Here is a 22,630-nt window from a genome sequence, read left to right on the forward strand (position 1 = left end):
TTCACATAGATGGAATCATATGATCAGTTCAGTTCAGTTCAGTTGCTCAGTCGTGTCCAACTCTTTGCTGCTCCATGGACTACAGCACCCCAGGCCTGCCTATCTCCAGCTCCTGGAGTTTTACCCAAACTCATGTCCGTCAAGTGGGTGATGCCATCCACCATCTCATCCTCTGTCATCCCCTTCTCCTCCTGCCTTCAATCTTTCCCAGCATTAGGGTCTTTTCAAATGAGTCAGCTCTTCGCATCAGGTGGCCAAAGTATTGGAGTTTCAGCTTCAGCATCAGTTCTTCCAATGAATACTCAGGACTGATCTCCTTTAGGATGGACTAGTTGAATCTCCTTGCAGTCCGAGGGACTCTCAAGAGTCTTCTCCAACACCACAGTTCGAAAGCATCAGTTCTTCAGTGCTCAGCTCACTTTATAGTCCAACTCTCACATCCATACATGACTCCTGGAAAAACCATAGCCTTGACTAGACAGACCTTTGTTGGCAAAGTAATGTCTCTGCTTTTTAATATGTTGTCTAAGTTGGTCATAACTTTCCTTCCAAGGAGAATGAGTCTTTTAATTTCATGGCTGCAGTCATCATCTGCAGTGATTTTGGAGACCCCCCAAATAAAGTTAGCCTCTGTTTCCCCATCTATTTGCCAGGAAGTGATGGGACCGGATACCATGATCTTAGTTTTCTGAATGTTGAGCTTTAAGCCAACTTGTTCACTCTCCTCTCTCACTTTCATCAACAGGCTCTTAAGTTCTTCACTTTCTGCCATAAGGGTGGTGTCATCTGCATATCTGAGGTTATTAATATTTCTCCTGGCAATCTTGTTTCCAGCTTGTGCTTCATCCAGCCCAGCATTTCTCATGATGTACTCTGCATATAAGTTAAATAAGCAGGGTGACAAGATACAGCCTTGACGTACTCCTTTCCGATTTGGAAGCAGTCTGTTGTTCTACATCCAGTTCTAACTGTTGCTTCCAGACCTGCATACAGGTTTCTCAGGAGGCAGGTCAGGTGGTCTGGTATTCCCATCTCTTGAACAATTTTTCAGTTTGCAGTGATCCACACAGTCGAAGGCTTTGGCATAGTCAATAAAGCAGAGATGTTTTTCTGGAACCCTTTTGCTTTTTCAACAAGCCAGAGGATGTTGGCAGTTTGATCTCTGGTTCCTCTGCCTTTTCCAAATTCAGCTTGAACATCTGGAAGTTCACAGTTCATGTACTGTTGAAGCCTGGCTTGGAGAATTTTGAGCATTACTTTACTAGCCTGTGAGATGAGTGCAATTGTGCAGTAGTTTGAGCATTCTTTGGCGTTGCCTTTCTTTGGGATTGGAATGAAAACTGACCTTTTCCAGGGCCATGGCCACTGCTGAGTTTTCCAAATTTGCTGGCATATTGAGTGCAGCACTTTCACAGCATCATCTTCCAGGATTTGAAATAGCTCAACTAGAATTCCATCACCTCCACTAGCTTTGTTTGTAGTGCTGCTTCCTAAGGCCAACCTGACTTCACATTCCAGGATGTCTGGCTCTAGGTGAGTGATCATATCCTCGTGATTATCTGAAGATAATCAGGTTGTGAAGATCTTTTTTGTATAGTTCTTCTGTGTATTCTTGCCACCTCAATATCTTCTGCTTCTGTTAGGTCCATACCATTTCTGTCCTTTATCAAGCCCATCTTTGCATGAAATGTTCCCTTGGTATCTCTTAATTATCTTGGAGAGATGTCTAGTCTTTCCCATTCTATTATTTTCCTCTATTTCTTTGCACTGATCACTAAGGCTTTCTTCTCTCTCCTTGTCATTCTTTGGAACTCTGCATTCAAGTGGATGTATCTTTTCTTCTCTCCTTTGCTTTTCACCTCTCTTCTTTTCACAGCTATTTGTAAGGCCTCCTCAGACAGCCATTTCACTTTTTTGCATTTCTTTTTCCTGGGGATGGTCTTGATCCCTGTCTCCTGTACAATGTCATGAACCTCCATCCACAGTTCATCAGGCACTCTATCAGATCTAGTCCCTTAAATCTATTTGTCACTTCCACTGTATAAGCATAAGGGATTTGATTTAGGTCATACCTGAATAGTCTAGTGGTCTTCCCCACTTTTTTCAATATAAGTCTGAATTTGGCAATAAGGAATTCGTGATCTGAGCCACAGTCAACTCCCAGTCCTGTTTTTGCTGACTGTATAGAGCTTCTCCATCATTGGCTGCAAAAAATATAATCAATCTGATTTCGGTGTTGGCCATCTGGTGATGTCCATGTGTAGAGTCTTCTCTTGCGTTGTTGAAAGAGGGTGCTTGCTATGACAAGTGTGGTCTCTTGGCAAAACTTTATTAGCCTTTTTGCCCTGCTTCATTCTGTACCCCAAGGCCAAATTTGCCTGTTACTCGAGGTGTTTCTTGACTTCCTACTTTTGCATTCCAGTCCCCTATAATGAAAAGGACATCTTTTTTGGGTGTAAGTTCTAAAAGGTGTTGTAGGTCTTCACAGAACCATTCAACTTCAACTTCTTCAGCATTACTGATCAGGGCATAGACTTGGATTACCGTAATGTTGAATGGTTTGCCTTGGAAACAAACAGAGACCATTCTGTCGTTTTTGAGATTGCATCCAAGTACTGCATTTTGGACTCTAGCTGACTATGAAGCTACTCCATTTCTTCTAAGGGCTTCTTGCCCACAGTAGTAGATATAATGGTCATCTGAGTTAAATTCACCCATTCCAGTCCATTTTAGATCACTGATTCCAAGTCTTGCCATCTCCTGTTTGACCACTTCCAATTTGCCTTGATTCATGGACCCAACATTCCAGGTTCCTGTGCAATATTGCTTTTTACAGCATCAGACCTTGCTTTTATCACCAGTCACATCCACAACTGGGTGTTGTTTTTGCTTTGGCTCCATCCCTTCATTCTTTCTGGAGTTATTTGTCCACTGATCTCCAGTAGCATATTGGGCACCTAGCGACCTGGGGAGTTCATCTTTCAGTGTCCTATCTTTTTGCCTTTTCATACTGTTCATGGGGTTCTCAAGGCAAGAATACTAAAGTGGTTTTCCATTCCCTTCTCCAGTGGACCACATTTTGTCAGAACTCTCCACCATGACCCGACCGTCTTGGGTGGCCCTATATACAGCATGGCTTGCTGCTGCTAAGTCGCATCAGTCATGTCCGACTCTGTGCAACCCCATAGACGGCAGCCCACCAGGCTCCCCTGTCCCTGGGATTCTCCAGGCAAGAATACTGGAATGGGTTGCCATCTTCTTCTCCAGTGCATCAAAGTGAAAACTGAAAGTGAAGTCGCTCAGTCATGTTCTACTCTTAGCGACCCCATGGACTGCAGCTTACCAGGCTCCTCTGTCCATGGGATTTTCCAAGTGAGAGTACTGGAGTGGGATGACGGCATGGCTTAATTTCATTGAGTTAGTCAAGGCTATGGTCCATGTGGTTAGATTGGCTAGTTTTCTGTGATTGTGGTTTCGGTCTATCTGCCTTCTGATGCCTTCTCTCAGTGCCTACCGTCGGGTTTCTCTTACCTTGGACGTGGGGTATCTCTTCATGGCTGCTCCAGCAAAGCACAGCCGCTGCTCCTTACCTTGAACGTGGGCTATCTCCTCACTGCTGCCACTCCTGACCTTGGATGTGGAGTATCTTGATATGTGGCCTTTCATCCGGCTTCTTTCACTTACCATGTTTTCCAGATTCATCAGATTTTGATTCAACAAAGGAGCCATCTTGGATCAAACCACACACCTGGGGCACAGGTTACCAGGCTTGTTCCTATTTATTACCCTTAAAACAACAATTGCTAATTTGCTCACTTACCTGATGGTACATTTCACAGTTTACTTATTTTGGTCATTTTGATAAGAAATTCTGGAATCTTGAGTTCATTCATTGAAACATTCAAACAATTTACTGAGATCGGACAAACCTGGCTTTCCTTAAAGCCACCTCTATAGCTGGCTTCTATGCAGAGGAGTGGGAACTTCCATTCAGTTGAAGACACATAAGAGATGCAAGGGAGATGTGAAGACCCATGTGTAGACAGGCAGAGACTTAAGTTCTGTGTCTACACGAGCCAAAGAACTCCACGGAGACAGAGGCATGGACGGTTCTCACCCAGCGCCTCCAATGAAAAGCAACAATGATTTTGAAATTCTGATCCAGAAGTTGAAAGATTAAAATTGCTCTGAATCACTGAATCTGTGGTAGTCTGTTGAGGCACTCAGAGGAAACAAATACACACAGTGTTTGAACTCCTGATTCTGAAGGCTTCCTGGCCTACACTGCTGCGCTGTGGGCATTCGTGCTGCTACACATTTGTGCTGTGAACATTCCTCAGGAAGGACCTGGATCTCTCATTTCATGGGAAATAAATTTACTGGACTTGAACTCAATTTTTCCATTCTGATTTGCTTCCCTGACTAAAATTTAGCAACTTGGATTAGACAGAGGATCCAAGTTTCCTTTATATATTCTGGAATTAGAGTAAACGCAATCTATGCTCTTCCTTACTGCAATTAAACCCACTCCAGTGTTCTTGCCTGGAGAATCCCAGGGACAGGGGAGCCTGGTGGGCTGCCGTCTATGGGGTCGCACAGAGTCGGACATGACTGAAGCGACTTAGCAGTAGCAGTAGCAGCAAGCCTGAATAGCCAGTGATCCATTTTCTCTTGGCAAGGCTGGCCTTGTTTTGGTAATGGAGTTAAGGTTATAGTCTTCTGATTTAGCTGAAGTTCAGTATGAACATATCCAAGAGTAAAAGGGGAGAAAAAGAACCAACTAAAACATGTGGATACCACATTGCTTACACTGACTGCAGAAATGTCTGTATTTACTACCAAGGATGGATAATTTTCCTTCTTGAGGGGATCTTCCCGGGGATCGAACCCGGGTCTCCTGCATTGTAGGCAGACACTTTACCGTCTGAGCCACCAGGGAAGTCCAATATAAAACTTACTCTCATCTAAACCTGAGGGTGCTAGGGTAGTGGGAAGAGGGAGGCTGCCTTAGGATCTCTTAAGTTTACTATTACAGAAGGGTTGTGGGAAGGGGATTCTAACACTGAAAGGGAGGCCAAGAAAGCAGCTGGTGAACATGTTGACTGTATACAATGCAGGGTGCTGTGTGTAGGCTGTAGGTCCTTTTGTTGACCAGCCACTAAACTTTCCATGTGTAGACCAAGAAACAGAGTTTTGAAGGGAACATGGGTTCCTTCATCCTGAGTTAATTCTCATCTTTCTAGTGAGGAAACATCTATACTGACCCTACAGCCCATTTCCAAACAGTAAGGTGACATTCAGTATCCCTGGCTGTCACTATGTTCTTTTTTTCCCCTTCAATCTTTCTCATTCCTACAGTTCCTTCCAGTTTGGGAGGCAGAAGAACCACATGAAAAAGTTTAAGAGCACGTGCACTTAAGAGCAATTTTAGTAGGAGTCTACCCCACACACTTTGTATGGGTTCAGAGTTTGTTGCTCTCTTCAGAATGCCCAATTCTCTGATTGGCAAGTTAATTTTTTAAATAGGTATGAATCTGGAAGGTGCTATAAACAAATGTTTAATTTGGGAATTTACTAACAACCAGGAAATTCTGTTCTCAAATGTTAGCCAGGGAAGCTATATATGATGTTCACAGAAACTAAGTCTGCTTTTTATGTATTTATGTATTGATATAGAAATAAATTATGTTCAACTATACAAACAGTAAAATATTTCTAATCATACTGTAGTATATTAAGGCATGCAATGAAGAAATTGAGAAGTCTAGGGATATCAAAGGTGATGCTCCATTATCATTAGCCTGAAGCACACAGAGATCTGAGATACTTGGTACTGACCTGACCGCAAACATTCGGAAGAATTTTATCATGTGGTGCAAATCTGACCTTGTGACCTATTAAAAGTTAACTGTAGCCAGTGGTGTTTAACTGGTACACTTGAGGATTAGCATTATCAAAGTGTAGTTAGAATAAGACTAAACAGACTTAAGTCTTTTGAATGGGGGGAATAAATTGGCAAAGACAAAATCCTGACAAAGAGTAGTCTAAGGACCTCAGTTTATTGTTAACAGAAAACCCGTGGAATCCAGTGGCTCTTCCAGGTAGTGACTCAGGATCCAGGGCTGCCATCACCACGGCAGAATAGAGAGCTGCATGGCCTACCCTTATGGTCCCCTGGTCAGAACCAGCCGCATGGGACTCGCTGCCCACAGCAGCAGGTAGGCAGGTGGGAGAGAATGCACAGGTACTGACTGAGCAGCAAACGCCTCTGTAATATAAGACAGAACAAGTTTTGAGACATTCACAGTTCAAATGCAAACATTCTTTCAAGTATGCTGGAAAACTGAGGGACACAATCAGTGACCCTGATTGGTCACTTTTCTGAATGCTTCTGTCAAGGAAGTACTGCTTCCTCAAAGAGGGAGAACTGGGTTCTATCACTTAGCCTCATTTTTTTTGGCATTCTATTTCCACTTTCAGCATGTAATAATATATAAAGTAGATGGCTTTACTCTCTTCCTTTTTTGGTGAAAGGAAAGCAATTACACAAACACGTATGGAAAATGATGAGCTCCTCTTTCCATATTCTGTGGACAAGTTAGATATAACATACTATAGCTAATGTGAACTAATCTGCCCAACTATCTTTTGCATCTTATGGTTGACACAAATAGAAAGAACTCCAGGCACCCACTTAATGTAACTTTACTGTTCAATGAGCCTATACCATGTCCATGTGCCTACACTCAAGCTATCTTCTTGGCCTTTTAAAGATATAAATATGTGCCACATGAGTTATAAAGCAAGTTGCTTTTATGTTTCTAAGTTGTTGACACAAACACAGAAACAAAATCTGAATTACTGCCTCAAAGTTAAGTTTGGCTGCTAGGAGCTCAAGAGCTCTATCTTCCTGCTGGAAGTCCCCTACATCCCTCCCTCCAAACACACATGACCCCTGCCCTTCCCTAACACAGTAACACCAAACACAACCCAATGTTTTAAGTGTACATCATACATTTATTACCAACAACCCTCTCAACTCCAAAATTGGGCACAGGGATTAAAAATAAAAATTCATTGCACTACTTAGTAAAGCATTACTAGTAACTTTCATAAAAAATGTACAAACTTTGTTAAAAATTTATCAAGCCTTCAAATGATTTGGTTACAGATATTTATAATACGTACATTTAAAACTATATGTTAACTGATACAATGGAGTACGATTTGAGGAAATGACTCAGCAAATGATTCCAAAATATACCCCTGTGAGCTTTCCATAATCTGAAACAAACAGCAAAATGAGGTAACCAAATGTACCAACAGGGGGAAAATAGCTTTCTAAGAAAGGCCTAAAGATATCTGTGAAAAATATTCTCATAAGTGAGTTGGTAGATCTCATTTAAAATATTATAAGAGGCCCAAATATAAGAATCTTAACAAATCACATTTCAGAGAGTGTATAAAATCTAAATAGGCTTTCACATTTTCTAGATTTTGCTCGAAAAAATTCAGGACAGAAAATCCTAATGAGATCTTGATACCTGGAGGCCTTGTTTTTTTCTTTTTGGGGAAGAGGGGGTGCTAAAAACAAACAAAGGTGGTATTTCATGCAAAGGAAAACAGAAAAAAAAACACAGCAGAGTTAAGGTGGTAAAGCCAATGTTGTTTTAGGAGGAAAGGGGAAGAAGGCAAGAAACCAACATCTGCCTGCTATCTGGTGCATCACCTAAGGAGTCAACAGCTGGGTACAAATCAACTGTTCTTTCTCTTCTGCTAGCCACACAGTTGCTAAATGTGGCTAGGTTGAGTTGGTTTGGAACACATGCATGTATGCTCCTAACACACACTAACTACTTAATAAGCAAATCTGCACACATCTCTAAGAGCCCCATGCGAAGATAAGACATTCCCAAAGAGAAATCAGCCACAAGAGTGCAACAATTCTGGATTTTACCAAAATAGACCCTGCTGCCTCCTAAATTGCCAACGGCCTCTCAAAAATTTAATGGAAAAGGGGTAGTATGACAAGAATTCACCATCCCAGAGAGGGAAGAAAGAGCTACTTTTCCTAGTCATTAGTACAGTGTGCCTTGTTAATTAAGTATCTATATAAATTAGAAAAAGTGCTTTACTTGCATGCTTCAATAAAATGAATACTGAGTGTAGTAATGTTATGTTAGATCTGTACAGATATAAATTTTTTGCAGCTATATAAAAGAGTCTATGTATAAGATGGGCTTTTGCCATTTTAAACATGATTTTTTAATTAAAAAAAATAAAGATTAAACTATACGTGATTTGTAATGTAGTTGATTATTACGCCAGTAATTTTGGTCTTTAACACACTTTATTCATTAGGAACAGGTAGGGAATACTCTAATGATTTAAAAGTCACATGTGCATTTTACCACTGTTTAGATGTATTTCTGATGCACTGACAAATACAGGGGCAAACAAAGTATGCAAAATCCTACTTGTAGGACTAGATAGAGGCAACAGTGTCTGAAAAAGGGCAAAATTGTGCTTCTGTGTGAATTGACTTTACTGAACTCTAAGCTGTGATGAGCTTATAGTCTTCAAGGGAAGGCAAGTAGCATGGCAGTAACAAGTAGTTAACACTGTCTGAGTAGAAAACGGACACAGAGCCAAATGAAAGCTGAGGTTGGCAGCAAGTCATCACAGTCCTGACTGGAGAATTGCAGCTTGTGCTACTGCAAACAGAACAAGGACATCAACTGCAGAAAAAGGCAGACAATGGTGAAGACACTAGAAGAATGAGAGGGGAATTCAAACACTGCTAGAAAAATGACTTGAAACGATCTGAATTATGCTCAAGGAACCTATTAAAAAAACAAAGAAACCCACACAGCTATGTATTCTTTTCAGAGCAACTAAATGCAGGTCAATTCCTGTTTTACAGCATTATTTTTTATACAAAAATCAAATCTTCATTTATACTGCAAGTATTCTGGACACCTGTTATATTAATTTTTTTCTCATTCAACAAAAAAGAAAAGTGATAAAACATCAAAGCACACCAGGTCTAAGGAGCTCGAGCTGTCACAGCACTTGATCCATCCTGGAAATGAGGGTTTCAATGAGAAGCACATTTACTGAGGGGAGAAGAACTAGACAACTTTCAGAACTGGAGCTTGGCAGAACAGAAACACAGTTTTCTTAAAACAATTTAGTTGTCTATGGGAGCTTGAACAAATAACATATCAGAAGTCAAGCTGAGTTAACAGATTTTTTTCTGGTGGAAGTAGAGGAGGTGAGACTTCATGGGACCAGTGGTATTCTTAGAAATATATTACTCAAATATCTTCAGAATAGACTACAAACCTAAACATTAAAAGAAAAAAAAAAAATCACAAGCACATCCGGCTAAGAAGCTTACTGAAAATGTAAAGGAAAACCAAGAGAGTATCAACATTCAAATCATTGATTGAAATGCTAATATTGCTAACTGATGATGTATGATATTGCACCTTCTTTTTGGAAACAGCAAGTTGGAGATTTAAAAATTTCTTTTTCACGACAAAAATCAAAATTTCAGGTTCATGGAGTGAGAATCTATTACACTTTTTCCTTAAGTGACCCAGTTGGGACCACCAACAAAGAGAAGGTGACAGCTGCCTGAAGCAAAGGAAGAAGGCTTTTCTCATTCCATTCACTGGGAGGGAGGGGGATGGAGTATTCAATGCTTATAGTTGATGCACCCTTAGCAATCAGTGTGCAACAGCAAACACAAGGGGAAAAACCAGTGTACAGTACTAGTGCTGTTTAAATAACACACCAGATTATACATTGCAGCATAATTAAAACTACACACACATTCTTGGTACATGCTGGTATATAGGATCTCATACACACGTTAGCTACCATGCCCTCACACAAGTAGTTTCACACGTTCTCTCTCTCACACACACACAGATACATTTACCATCAACAGTCATACGCTGCACTCATTTCCACTCACAGTTTCTGAAGGCTCTATATAAGGTAGATTGCTATATCATCTGGAGCTACCACTTTTTATGAAAGCACATGCTAAAAGATCACGTCCACTGTAATCTTGCAGCAACACTCGGAATGATCACACAAAAACCAGGGAATGTTAGTGCACACACAAAATTAAGCTAAAGAAAAAGTCTTTGGAGTTCCAATCACACGGTTAGTATAACAATCCCATAATTGTGAAGACTAATTGTAAGCTTTTATAGTTGATTAAGTCACACAGTGCAAAGAAAGGTCCATTGACCCTTTTGGTAAAGGGAGGGCTGGAAGCCACACAGATTAAGTTCAATGGATAGTCCGTATATACATGTGATGAGGAACACCCAAACTAAATTTGTGCTCTTAGGTTGGTCATTCTGAATCCCGATGCACTTCTGAAGCATCAGCTCGGCAGATTGGGCAAGTACGATTTGCCTAAAACAAAAAAGAGAGCACTTGTCTGAATTTTGACTTATACTGTGAAACACATTAAAAGCAACAGAGCTATTTTACTTTCCACATAGTTTTTACATTCTTTGTTCCTTTAAGAAAGTACAATTATTTAATCTCTTAAAAATACTCCACAAACCTCTAAAACAATAATAGCCTATGAATAATTCTTAATTCGGTTTAACATAGATAAGACTATCCATCACCACTTCAGACAAATGTAATAACTGGCTTAAAATTAAAACTCCATCTCAACAAATGGCACTACCACTCGTTGTGCTGCTAAAATCGGAAACATAAGCAACACCTGCTCTCATGTTCGACAAAGCATTTTTTATCAAATGCTCTCATTTCTACATTATGATAGCTCTTGAGTCAAGTACTCTTCTTTTCATCCAGCTTCTACTATTTGTTCTCCATCTGGCCCAGTATGTCCTTATTTCATCAACCTCCTCTATTATCTTCTCCAGAGTAGCCGTGATCTTTCTAAAACATGCTTTCGGGATCCAATCCAAACTCTTGCACACTCCACAGTGACTTCGCAAAAAGCTGACTCCTGGTTTTACCTCTGAATCCCCTTCTCTTGCTACTCTCCCTCACACTCTAGCCATCAGCCACATGGAACCCATGCTTTTCCGGTCATCCTGTTCTCACATGTCAGGGCTATGCATATATAATAAGTTCCGTTTTCTAGAAAGCTTAGATTCTTTACTTTTAGGATTCAGTTTGGACAAAACTAGGTACCGTTAATCTGCTCATATGGAAGACTGATTCTATTTTAACTCATCTGTCTTCCTCACCAACTGTCAAGTTATCTAAGCCAGTATTATCATCTCCTACTCAGAATAATCTAAAACAAACCAACCCTAAAGTTGACTTAAGATATTTTACTGCATCACATTTTCATCCTACTATTAAAAAAAATTTTTTTTGGCTACATCCCACAGCATGTGTTTAGCTCTCCAACCAGGGATTGAACCTGCGCCCCCTGCATTGGAAGGCAGTCTTAACCCTGGACTTCCAGTGAAGTCCCTTTATCCTACTATTAAAAAAGAAGAAGAAAATAAGAAGTCCTTGAAATAATTTCACTCTGGCATACTATCAGAATTTGTGTCTTTGGAATTTCCCCTCCCATATACACAAAGGAGAAAATGGTCAGAATTATCAAAGCTGTGTTTCAATTTAATCACCCTCCACCAAACCACAGACTATGATCAGTAGGAGAAAATTCAATGTCATTCTTTTCAGATGCCATCATTTTACCTTAAGCCATTTGTCGACACACTTGGCATGGAACTCATGGTTACAGGGTAAAACTCTAAGTAGCTGCCTTGACTCAAAATCACACATGCATACTACACACCTGAAATAAACCAGAAAGATTGTTTAACCATAAAACCAAGTAGTTTCTATTTTGTTACAACTATAGAAACCATAAAGCCATTTACTATCTCACTTATCAAAATACCATCTAAATTTTAAAACTAAAATAATCTATCAAATACCTTTAAAAAAGCATGATGTTAAGACATTTAGTAAGAGTGTTTTGTTTTGCTTAGTGAGAGATCATCAAGAAAATTTCTGGTTTAACATCCAACCCAGCCGTAATACTGAAGCTACTATTATATTCAACAGTGTTGAAACAGCTGGACGTTCATATGCAAAAGAATGTAGTTGGACTCCTACCTCACACAATATATGAAATTAACTAAAAAATGAAAAACCATTAAATGTAAGAGCTAAAAACTATTCAGCTCTTAAAGAAAATACAAGTGTAGATCTTCATGACCTTGGAATAGGCAGTTCAGTTCAGTTCAGTCGCTCAGGCATGTCCAACTCTTTGTGACCCCATGGACTGCAAAACACCAGGTCTCTCTGTCCATCACCAACTCCCAGAGTTTACTCAAACTCATGCCCATTGAGTCGGTGATGCCATCCAACCATCTCATCTTGTCGTCCCCTTCTCCTCCTGCCTTCAATCTTTCCCAGCATCAGGGTCTTTTCCAATGAGTCAGTTCTTCACATCAACTGGCCAAAGTATTGGAGTTTCAGCTTTAGCATCAGTTCTTCCAACGAATATTCAGGACTGATTTCCTTTAGGATGGACAGGCTGAATCTCCTTGCTGTCCAAGGGACTCTCAAGAGTCTTCTCCAACACCACAGTTCAAAAGCATCAATTCTTTGGTGCTCAGCCTTCTTTATGGTCAACTTTGACATCCATACATGACTTCTGGAAAAACCATAGCTTTGACTAGACGGACCTTTGTTGGCAAAGTAATGTCTCTGCTTTTGAATAAGCTTTCTAGGTTGGTCATAACTTTTCTTCCAAGGAGCAAGCGTCTTTAACTTCATGGCTGCAGTCACCATCTGCAGTGATTTTGGAGGCCCCCAAAATAAAGTCTCTCATGGTTTCCACTGTTTCACCATCTATTTGCCATGATATGATGGGACCAGATGCCATGATCTTTGTTTTCTGAATGTTGAGCTTTAAGCCAACTTTTTCACTCCCCTCTTTCATTTTCATCAAGAGGCTCTTTAATTCTTCTTCACTTTCTGCCATAAGGGTGGTGTTATCAGCGTACCTGGGGTTATTGATACTTCTGGCAATCTTGATTCCAGCTTGTGCTTCATCCAGCCCAGCGTTTCTCATGATGTACCCTGCATATAAGTTAAATAAGCAGGGTGACAATATACAGCCTTGACATACTCCTTTCCTCATCTGGAAGCAGTCTGTTGTTCCATGTCCAGTTCTAACTGTTCCTTCCTGACCTGCATACAGATTTCTCAGGAGGCAGCTCAGGTGGTCTGGTAGTCCCATCTCTTGAAGAATTTTACACAGTTTGTTGTGATCCACACAAAGGCTTTCATGCAGTCAATGAAGCAGAAGTAAATGGTTTTCTGGAACTCTCTTGCCTTTTCAATAATCCAATAGATGTTGGGAATTTGATCTCTGGTTCCTCTGCCTTTTCTAAATCCATCTTGAACATCTGGAAGTTCACGGTTCATGTACTGTTGAAGCCTGGCTTGGAGAATTTTGAGCATTACTTTACTAGCATGTGAGATGAGTGCAATTGTGTGGTAGTTTGAGCATTTTTTGGCATTGTCTTTCTTTGGGATTAGAATGAAAACTGATCTTTCTCTAGTCTTGTGGCCACCGCTGAGTTTTCCAAATTAGCTGGCATATTGAGTGCAGCACTTTCACACCATCTTCTTTTAAGATTTGAAATAGCTCAGCTGGAATTCCATCACCTCCACTAGCTTTGTTCGTAGTGAAAGACCCACTTGACTTCACATTCCAGGATGTCTGGCTCTAGGTGAGTGATCACACCCTTGTGATTATCTGGGTCGTGAAGATCGTTTTTGTACAGCTCTTCTGTGTATTCTTGCAACCTCTTCTTAATATCTTCTGCTTCTGTTAGGTCCCTACCATTTCTGTCCTTTATTGAGTCCATCTTTGCATGAAATGTTCCCTTGGTATCTCTAATTTTCTTGACAAGATCTCTAGTCTTTCCCATTCTATTGTTCAAAAGCGTAAGAAACAACAACTAAAACAGGCAGATAAACTGAACTTTATCCTTTAAAATAAAGGGGGGTACTAAAGATGCTTTATAAATCTAAAGTGAAAAGACAACCAACTCATAGAATTACATATATTTTTGAAAATCATGTGTCTTATAAGAACCTATATATATAAAATATAAGTAACTCCTACAACTCAATAAAAAAACAAATGTGAACACACATTTCTCCAAAGAAGATACATAAATGGCCAGTAAGTATAGTAAGAGCTCAACATCACTAGCCCAGCTGGAAAATGAAAACCAAAACCTTAAGAGATAATACTTCACTCTGCTAAAATCAAGACAGACAATAAAAAGCACTGGTGAGGATGTGGAGAAAAGGAAACTTCTGTACACTGCTGGTGGGAATGTAAGACGGTGTAGCCCATTAGGAATGAAATGATACAAGCTACAATATGGTGGTCTTTGAAAACATTATGCTAAATCAAAGAAGCCAGACCCAAAAGACCCCATGTTATATTGGTTCCATTTATATGAAATGTTGAGAACAGGCCAACATATAGAGATAAAAGTTAATTAGTGGGGGGCTGAGTCAGGGCTTTGGAGGGTTGGGGAGAAATGGGGAGTGGCTATTAATTGATGAGGTATTTCTACTGGGGATGATGAAAATGATATCAATTTGACTGTGATGATGGTTGCAAAACTCTTATTAATATACTTAAAAACCACTGGATTGTACACTTTATTTTTAATATTATTTTAATTGGAGGTTAATTACTTTACAATATTGTATTGGTTTTGCCATACATCAACATGAATCCGCCACAGGCATACACCTGTTCCCCATCCTGAACCCCACTCCCTCCTCCCTCTCCGTACCATCCCTCTGGGTCGTCCCAGTGCACCAGCCCCAAGCATCCAGTATCACGCATTGAACCTGGACTGGCAATTCATTTCATATATGATATTATACATGTTTCAATGCCATTCTCCCAAATCATCCCACCCTCTCCTTCTCCCACAGAGTCCAAAAGACTGTTCTACACATCTGTGTCTCTTGCTGTCTTGCACACAGGGTTATCGTTACTATCTTTCTAAATTCCATATATATGCATTAGTATACTGTATTGGTGTTTTTCTTTCTGGCTTACTTCACTCTGTATAATAGGTTCCAGTTTCATCCACCTCATTAGAACTGATTCAAATATATTTTTTTAATGGCTGAGTAATACTCCATTGTGTGTATGTATGTACCACAGCTTTCTTATCCATTCATCTGCTGATGGACATCTAGATTGCTTCCATGTCCTGGCTATTATAAACAGTGCTGCAATGAACACTGAGTGCTGCAATGAACATTGGGGTACACGTGTCTCTTTCAATTCTGGTTTCCTCAGTGTGTATGCCCAGCAGTGGGATTGCTGGGTCATAAGGCAGTTCTATTTCCAGTTTTTTAAGGAATCTCTACACTGTTCTTGATAGTGGCTGTACTAGTTTGCATTCCCACCAACAGTTTAAGAGGGTTCCCTTTTCTCCACACCCTCTCCAGCATTTATTGCTTGTAGACTTTTGGATCGCAGCCATTCTGACTGGTGTGAAATGGTACCTCATTGTGGTTTTGATTTGCATTTCTCTGATAATGAGTGATGTTGAGGATCTTTTCGTGTGTTTGTTAGCCATCTGTACGTCTTCTTTGGAGAAATGTCTAGTTCTTTGGCCCATTTTTTGATTGGGTGGTTTATTTTTCTGGAATTGAGCTGGAGGACTTGCTTGTATATTTTTGAGATTAGCTGTTTGTCAGTTGCTTCATTTGCTATTATTTTCTCTCATTCCAAAGGCTGTCATTTCACCTTGCTTATAGTTTCCTTTGTTGTGCAGAAGCTTTTAAGTTTAATTAGGTCCCATTTGTTTATTTTTGCATTTATTTCCAATATTCTGGGAGGTGGGTCATAGAGGATCCTGCTGTGATTTATGTCAGAGAGTGTTTTGCCTATGTTCTCCTCCAGGAGTTTTATAGTTTCTGGTCTTACATTTAGATCTTTAATCCATTTTGAGTTCATTTTTGTGTATGGTGTTAGAAAGTGTTCTAGTTTCATTTTTTAACAAGTGGTTGACTACTTTTCCCAGCACCACTTGTTAAAGAGATTGTCTTTAATCCATTGTACATTCTTGCCTCCTTTGTCAAAGATAAGGTGTCCATAGGTGTGTGGATTTGTCTCTGGGCTTTTTATTTTGTTCCATTGATCTGTATTTCTGTCTTTGTGCCAGTACCATACTGTCTTGATGACTGTGGCTTTGTAGTAGAGCCTGAAGTCAGGCAGGTTGATTCCTCCAGTTCCATTCTTCTTTCTCAAGATTGCTTTGGCTATTCAAGGTTTTCTTTATTTCCATACAAATTGTGAAATTATTTGTTTTAGCTCTATGAAAAATACCACTGGTAGCTTGATAGGGATTGCATTGAATCTATAGATTGCTTTGGGTAGTATACTCATTTTCACTATATTAATTCTTCCGATCCATGAACACGGTATATTTCTCCATCTATTAGTGTCCTCTTTGATTTCTTTCACCAGTGTTATAGTTTTCTATATATAGGTCTTTAGTTTCTTTAGGTAGATATATTCCTAAATATTTTATTCTTTCCGTTGCAATGGTGAATGGAATTGTTTCCTTCTCATTCTATTTTCTCATTATTAGTGTATAGGAATGTAAGGGATTTCTGGGTGTTGATTTTATATCCTGCAACTTTACTATATTCATTGATTAGCTCTAGTAATTTTCTGGTGGAGTCTTTAGGGTTTTCTACGTAGAGAATCATGTCATCTGCAAACAGTGAGAGTTTTATTTCTTTTCCAATTTGGATTCCTTTTATTTTTTTTGGCTCTGATTGCTGTGGCCAAAACTTCCAGAACTATGTTGAATAGTAGTGGTGAAAGTGGGCACCCTTGTCTTGTTCCTGACTTTAGGGGAAATGCTTTCAATTTTTCACCATTGAGGATAACGTTTGGTGTGGGTCTGCCATATATACCTTTTATTATGTTGAAGTATGTTCCTTCTATTCCTGCTTTCTGGAGAGTTTTTAATCATAAACGAATGTTGAATTTTGTCAAAGGCTTTCTCTACATCTATTGAGGTAATCATACGGATTTTATTTTTCAATTTGTTAACGTGGTGTATTACGTTGACTGATTTGTGGATATTGAAGAATCCTTGCATCCCTGGGATAAAGCCCACTTGGTCATGGTGTATGATCTTTTTAATGTGTTGTTGGATTCTGATTGCTAGAATTTTGTTAAGGATTTTTGCATCTATGTTCATCAGTGATATTGGCCTGTGGTTTTCTTTTTTTGTGGCATCTTTTTCAGGTTTTGGTATTAGGGTGATGGTGGCTTCATAGAATGAGTTTAGAAGTTTACCTTCCTCTGCAATTTTCTGGAAGAGTTTGAGTAGGATAGGTGTTAGCTCTTCTCTAAATTTTTGGTAGAATTCAGCTGTGAAGCTGTCTGGACCTGGGCTTTTGTTTGCTGGAAGATTTCTGATTACAGTTTCAATTTCTGTGCTTGTGATGGGTCTGTTAAGATTTTCTATTTCTTCCTGGTTCAGTTTTGGAAAGTTGTACTTTTCTAAGACTTTGTCCATTTCTTCCACGTTGTCCATTTTATTGGCATATAATTGCTGATAGTAGTCTCTTATGATCCTTTGTATTTCTGTGTTGTCTGTTGTGATCTCTCCATTTTCATTTCTAATTTTATTGATTTTTCTCCCTTTGTTTCTTGATGAATCTGGCTAATGGTTTGTCAATTTTATTTATCCTTTCAAAGAACCAGCTTTTGGCTTTGTTGATTTTTGCTATGGTCTCTTTTGTTTCCTTTGCATTTACTTCTGCCCTAATTTTTAAGATTTGTTTCCTTCTACTAACCCTGGGGTTCTTCATTTCTTTTCTAGTTGCTTTACGTTATTTATTTGACTTTTTTGTTTCTTGAGATATGCCTGTATTGCTATGAACTTTCCCCTTAGCATGGCTTTTATAGTATCCCACAGGTTTTTGGTTGTTTTCATTTTCATTCATTTCTATGCATATTTTGATTTCTTTTTTGATTTCTTCTGTGATTTGTTGGTTATTCAGCAGCGTGTTGTTCAGCCTCCATATGGTGGAATTTTCAATAGTTTTTCTCCTGTAATTGAGATCTAATCTTACTGCATTGTGGTCAGAAACAATGCTTGGAATGATTTCAATTTTTTTGAATTTACCAAGGCTAGATTTATGGCCCAGGATGTGATCCTGGAGAAGGTTCTGTGTGCACTTGAGAAAAGGGTGAAGTTTATTGTCTTGTGGTGAAATGTCCTATAGCTATCAGTTAGGTCTAACTGGTCTATTGTATCATTTAAAGTTTGTGTTTCCTTGTTAGTTTTCTGTTTAGTTGATCTATCCATAAGTGTGAGTGGGGTATTAAAGTCTCCCACTATTATTGTGTTATTGTTAATTTCCCCTTTCATACTTGTTAGCATTTGTCTTACATATTGTGGTGCTCTTATGTTGGGTGCATATATATTTATAATTGTTATATCTTCTTGGATTGATCCTTTGAACATTATGTAGTGGCCTTCTTTGTCTCTTTTCACAGCCTTTGTTTTAAAGTCTATTTTATGATATGAGTATTGCTACTCCTGCTTTCTTTTGGTCTCTATTTGCATGGAATATATTTTTCCAGCCCTTCACTTTCAGTCTGTATGTGTCCCCTGTTGTGAGGTGGGTCTCTTGTAGACAACATATATAGGGGTCTTGTTATGGTATCCATTCAGCCAGTCTTTGTCTTTTGGTTGGGGCATTCAACCCATTTACATTTAAGGTAATTATTGATAAGTATGATCCCGTTGCCATTTACTTTATTGTTTTGGGTTGGAGTTTATACACCCTTTTTGTGTTTCCTGTCTAGAGAAAATCCTTTAGCATTTTTTGGAGAGCTGATTTGGTGGTGCTGAATTCGCTCAGCTTTTGCTTGTCTGTAAAGCTTTTGATTTCTCCTTCATATTTGAATGAAATCCTTGCTGGGTATAGTAATCTGGGCTGTAGGTTATTTTCTATCATCACTTTAAGTATGTCTTGCCATTCCCTCCTGGACTGAAGAGTTTCTATTGAAAGATCAGCTGTTATCCTTATGGGAATCCCCTTGTGTGTTATTTGTTGTTTTTCCCTTGCTGCTTTTAATATTTGTTCTTTGTGTTTGATCTTTGTTAATTTGATTAATATGTGTCTTGGGGTGTTTCACCTTGGGTTTATCCTGTTTGGGACTCTCTGGGTTTCTTGGACTTGGGTGATTATTTCCTTTCCCATTTTAGGGAAGTTTTCAACTATTATCTCAAGTAATTTCTCATGGTCTTTTCTTTTTGTCTTCTTCTAGGACTCCTATGATTTGAATGTTGGGGCATGTAACACTGTCCTGGAGGTCTCTGAGATTGTCCTCATTTAATTCGTTTTTCTTTTTCCCTCTCTGATTCATTTATTTCTACCATTTCTATCTTCTACTTCACTAGTCCTATCTTCTGCCTGTTATTCTACTATTTGTTGCCTCAAGAGTTTTTTTGATCTCATTTATTGCATTATTCATTATATATTGACTCTTTTTTATTTCTTCTAGGTCCTTGTTAAAACTTTCTTGCATCTTCTCAATCCTTGTCTCTAGGCTATTTATCTGTGATTCCATTTTTATTTCAAGATTTTGGATCATTTTCACTATCATTATTTGGAATTCTTTATCAGGTAGATTTCCTATCTCTTCCTCTTTGGTTTGGTGGGCATTTATCCTGTTCCTTTATCTGCTGGGTATTCCTCTTTCTCTTCATCTTGTTTATATTTCTGTGTTTGGTGTGGGCTTTCCGTATTCTGGTAGTTTGCAGAGTTCTCTTTATTATGGAGTTTCCTCACTGTGGGTGGGGTTGTATCAGTGGTTTGTCAAGGTTTCTTGGTTAGGGAAGCTTGTGTCGGTGTTCTGGTGGGTGGAGCTGGATTTCTTCTCTCTGGAGTGCAATGAAGTGTCCAGTAATGAGTTATGAGATGTCAATGGTTTTGGAGTGACTTTGGGCAGCCTGTATATTGGAGCTCAGGGCTGTGTTCCTGTGTTGCTGGAGAATTTGCATGGTATGTCTTGCTCTGGAATTTGTTGGCCCTTGGGTGGTGCTTGGTTTCAGAGTTGGTATGGAGGCATTTGATGAGCTCCTGTCGATTAATGTTCCCTGGAGTCAGGAGTTCTCTGGTGTTCTCAGGATCTGGACTTAAGCCTCCTGCTTCTGGTTTTCAGTCTTATTTTTACAGTAGTCTCAAGACTTCTCCTTCTATACAGCACTGTTGATAAAACATCTAGGTTAAAGATGAAAAGTTGCTCCACAGTGAGGGACACCCAGAGAGGTTCAGAGTTACATGGAGAAGAGAAGAGGGAGGAGAGAGTCAGAGGTGACCCAAATGAGATGAGGTGGAATCGATAGACAAGAGAGCAAGCTAGCCAGTAATCATTTCCTTATGTGCATTCCACAACTGGTCTGCTCAGAGATGTTCATGGAGTTATACAGAGAAGAGAAGAGGAAGGAAGGAGACAGAGGTGGCCAGGAGGATAAAAGGGGGGAATCAAAAGCAGAGAGCCAGATCCAGCTGGTGATCAATTCCCTAAGTGTTCTCCACCATCTGGAACACACAGAGATTCACAGAGTTGGGTAGAGAAGAGAGGGGGTAGGGAGGAGACACAGGTGACCTGGTGGAGAAAAAGGAGAGTCCAAAGGGGGAGAGAGCAGTCAAGCCAGTAATCTCACTCCCAAGTAAAAATGGGTACTGAAGATTGGGTTCTTAAAGGTACAAAATTGATAACAAATACCAAAAAGCAAAGATTAAAAATCTAGAGTTTGGAATTTCAAAAATACAATATTAAAGAAAAGAAGAAAGAAAAAAAAGTCATATATATATATATATATATGAAGTTTACTTTAAAATACAGGGTCTTATTTTTTTGCAAAGTAATAGTAGGTTATAAAAGTGAAAATTAAAGGAATAGAGGACTTAAAAATTAAAAAAAAAAAGAATGATCATAAAAATAGTAAAAATATATCTAGGACTTTCTCTGGTGTTGTTGTGGGCAGTGTGGGGTCAGTTCATTTTCAGATAGTTCCTTGGTCCAGCTTATATTTATCGAGATATATAGGCCCCTTCCTATGTAGTCAGTACTAACGACAGGGTTTTAATCTATTGCACCTGTCACTTTCAAGGCAGTTCCCTCTGTTTTAGCTTCTTCTGTTTGCTGGTCTCTTCAGTGTCTGATTTCCTCCCTGATAAAAAGGGGGAGGTGGTGGACAATTTTTTAGGCTCACTTGTTCAGTCACGCTGTGGGAAGGGAGGGATGCTGCAAACAAATAACACTGGCGGAGTGCTCGCAGTGCCTCAGCCACACTGGGCCTGCCCCCGCTCACGGTGTGTGTGCCCTCCCTGCCCACACTGCTCAGGCTCTAGGTTGCTCTGCTGGGAACTGTCCAAGGCTGGCCCTGGGCTGCATGTACCTCCCAAGTCTAAGCCAGTCAGGTTCAGGCACTCGGGTAGTCCTCAAAGGCGCAGACTTGCCTGCGTTTTGTGCCCTTCCCAGGTCAGAGCAGCTCAGGTGATGAGGTGTTTGGCAAGCACGGCCAATGCGACTTATCGCCTCCCCGGTCCCTGCCACTCGGTTTGCTGGGTGTACAACCGGCACACCTTCTCAGGCGAATGTTGACTGTCCAGGACCCCAAGATATCTTAGTTAGCAAAGAAGCCTGCTTGCAGTTTGGTAGATAATGTCTCTGTGGGGCTGCAATTGCCCCCCTTCCGGCTCTGGCTGCCTGCCACCGGAGGGGGATGGTCTGCAGCTGGCTAGTTCTGTTCAGTCCTTTGTTTTGTGCGCAGGCCTGGCGGTATCTTAGGGCTTTTCACGTGGTAGCTATCTCACAGTCTGGTTTGCTAGCCCAAGTTAGTTCGCTCAGATTGCCCTCGGGGCATTCAGGCCAGATCCTTACTCTAAGCAATGCAGCCCGCGCCTCCCTGCCCAGCCCCTACTTGCTAGTGGCGGGTGCAGGCATCTGCGTTGCTTCTCTGCTGGGGGAGTTACCACTGGGCTCGTAATCTGTGGGCTTTAATTATTTATTTATTTTTCCTCCCTGTTATGTTGCCTCTGTGCTTCCAAGGCTTGCCACACTCAGCAGTGAGAGTGTTTCCTAGTGTTTGGAACTTGTCTCTTTGTAAGACTCCCTTCCCGGGACAGAGCTCCGTCCCTACCTCTTTTGTCTCTTTTTTTGTCTTTTATATTTTTTCTTACCTCCTTTCAAAGACAATGGGCTGCTTTTCTGGCTGCCTGATGTCCTCTGCCGGCATTCAGAAATTGTCTCGTGGAATTTACTCAGCGTTTAAATGTTCTTTTGATGAATTTGTGGGGGAGAAAGTGGTCTCCCCATCCTACTCCTCTGCCATCTTAGGACTGCCCCCTGGATTGTACACTTTACATGTGAACTATATCTCAGTAGTTGCTATTAAGAAAGATGCTATAATAAGCAGAATCTTTAGGTAAATCCCTCAAATTTTATAGGTATGAGACTTTTTGATCTAATATAAAACATTCTAGAGTGAAAAACCATAAGATTTGTAGGCAACAT

At 40.0% G+C, this 22,630-nt stretch overlaps 1 protein-coding gene across 8 annotated transcripts in view; it reads right to left on the reverse strand.

The window, feature by feature from the left end:
• The window catches only part of RNF38 (ring finger protein 38), a 128,171-nt gene continuing 112,537 nt past the window's right edge, over positions 6,997–22,630 (reverse strand). For all 8 annotated transcript variants that reach the window (XM_018052174.1, XM_018052173.1, XM_018052172.1 and 5 more), the window contains 2 exons: positions 11,713–11,812; positions 6,997–10,434 (listed from right to left, as the gene is read on the reverse strand). In XM_018052174.1, the coding sequence (XP_017907663.1) occupies positions 10,372–10,434; positions 11,713–11,812 (163 nt within the window). In that variant the 3' untranslated portion in view covers positions 6,997–10,371. The remainder of the gene's footprint in view (positions 10,435–11,712; positions 11,813–22,630) is intronic.

The sequence above is a fragment of the Capra hircus genome, chromosome 8 (genome assembly GCF_001704415.2).
Source record: "Capra hircus breed San Clemente chromosome 8, ASM170441v1, whole genome shotgun sequence".
Classification (NCBI taxonomy): Eukaryota; Metazoa; Chordata; class Mammalia; order Artiodactyla; family Bovidae; genus Capra; species Capra hircus.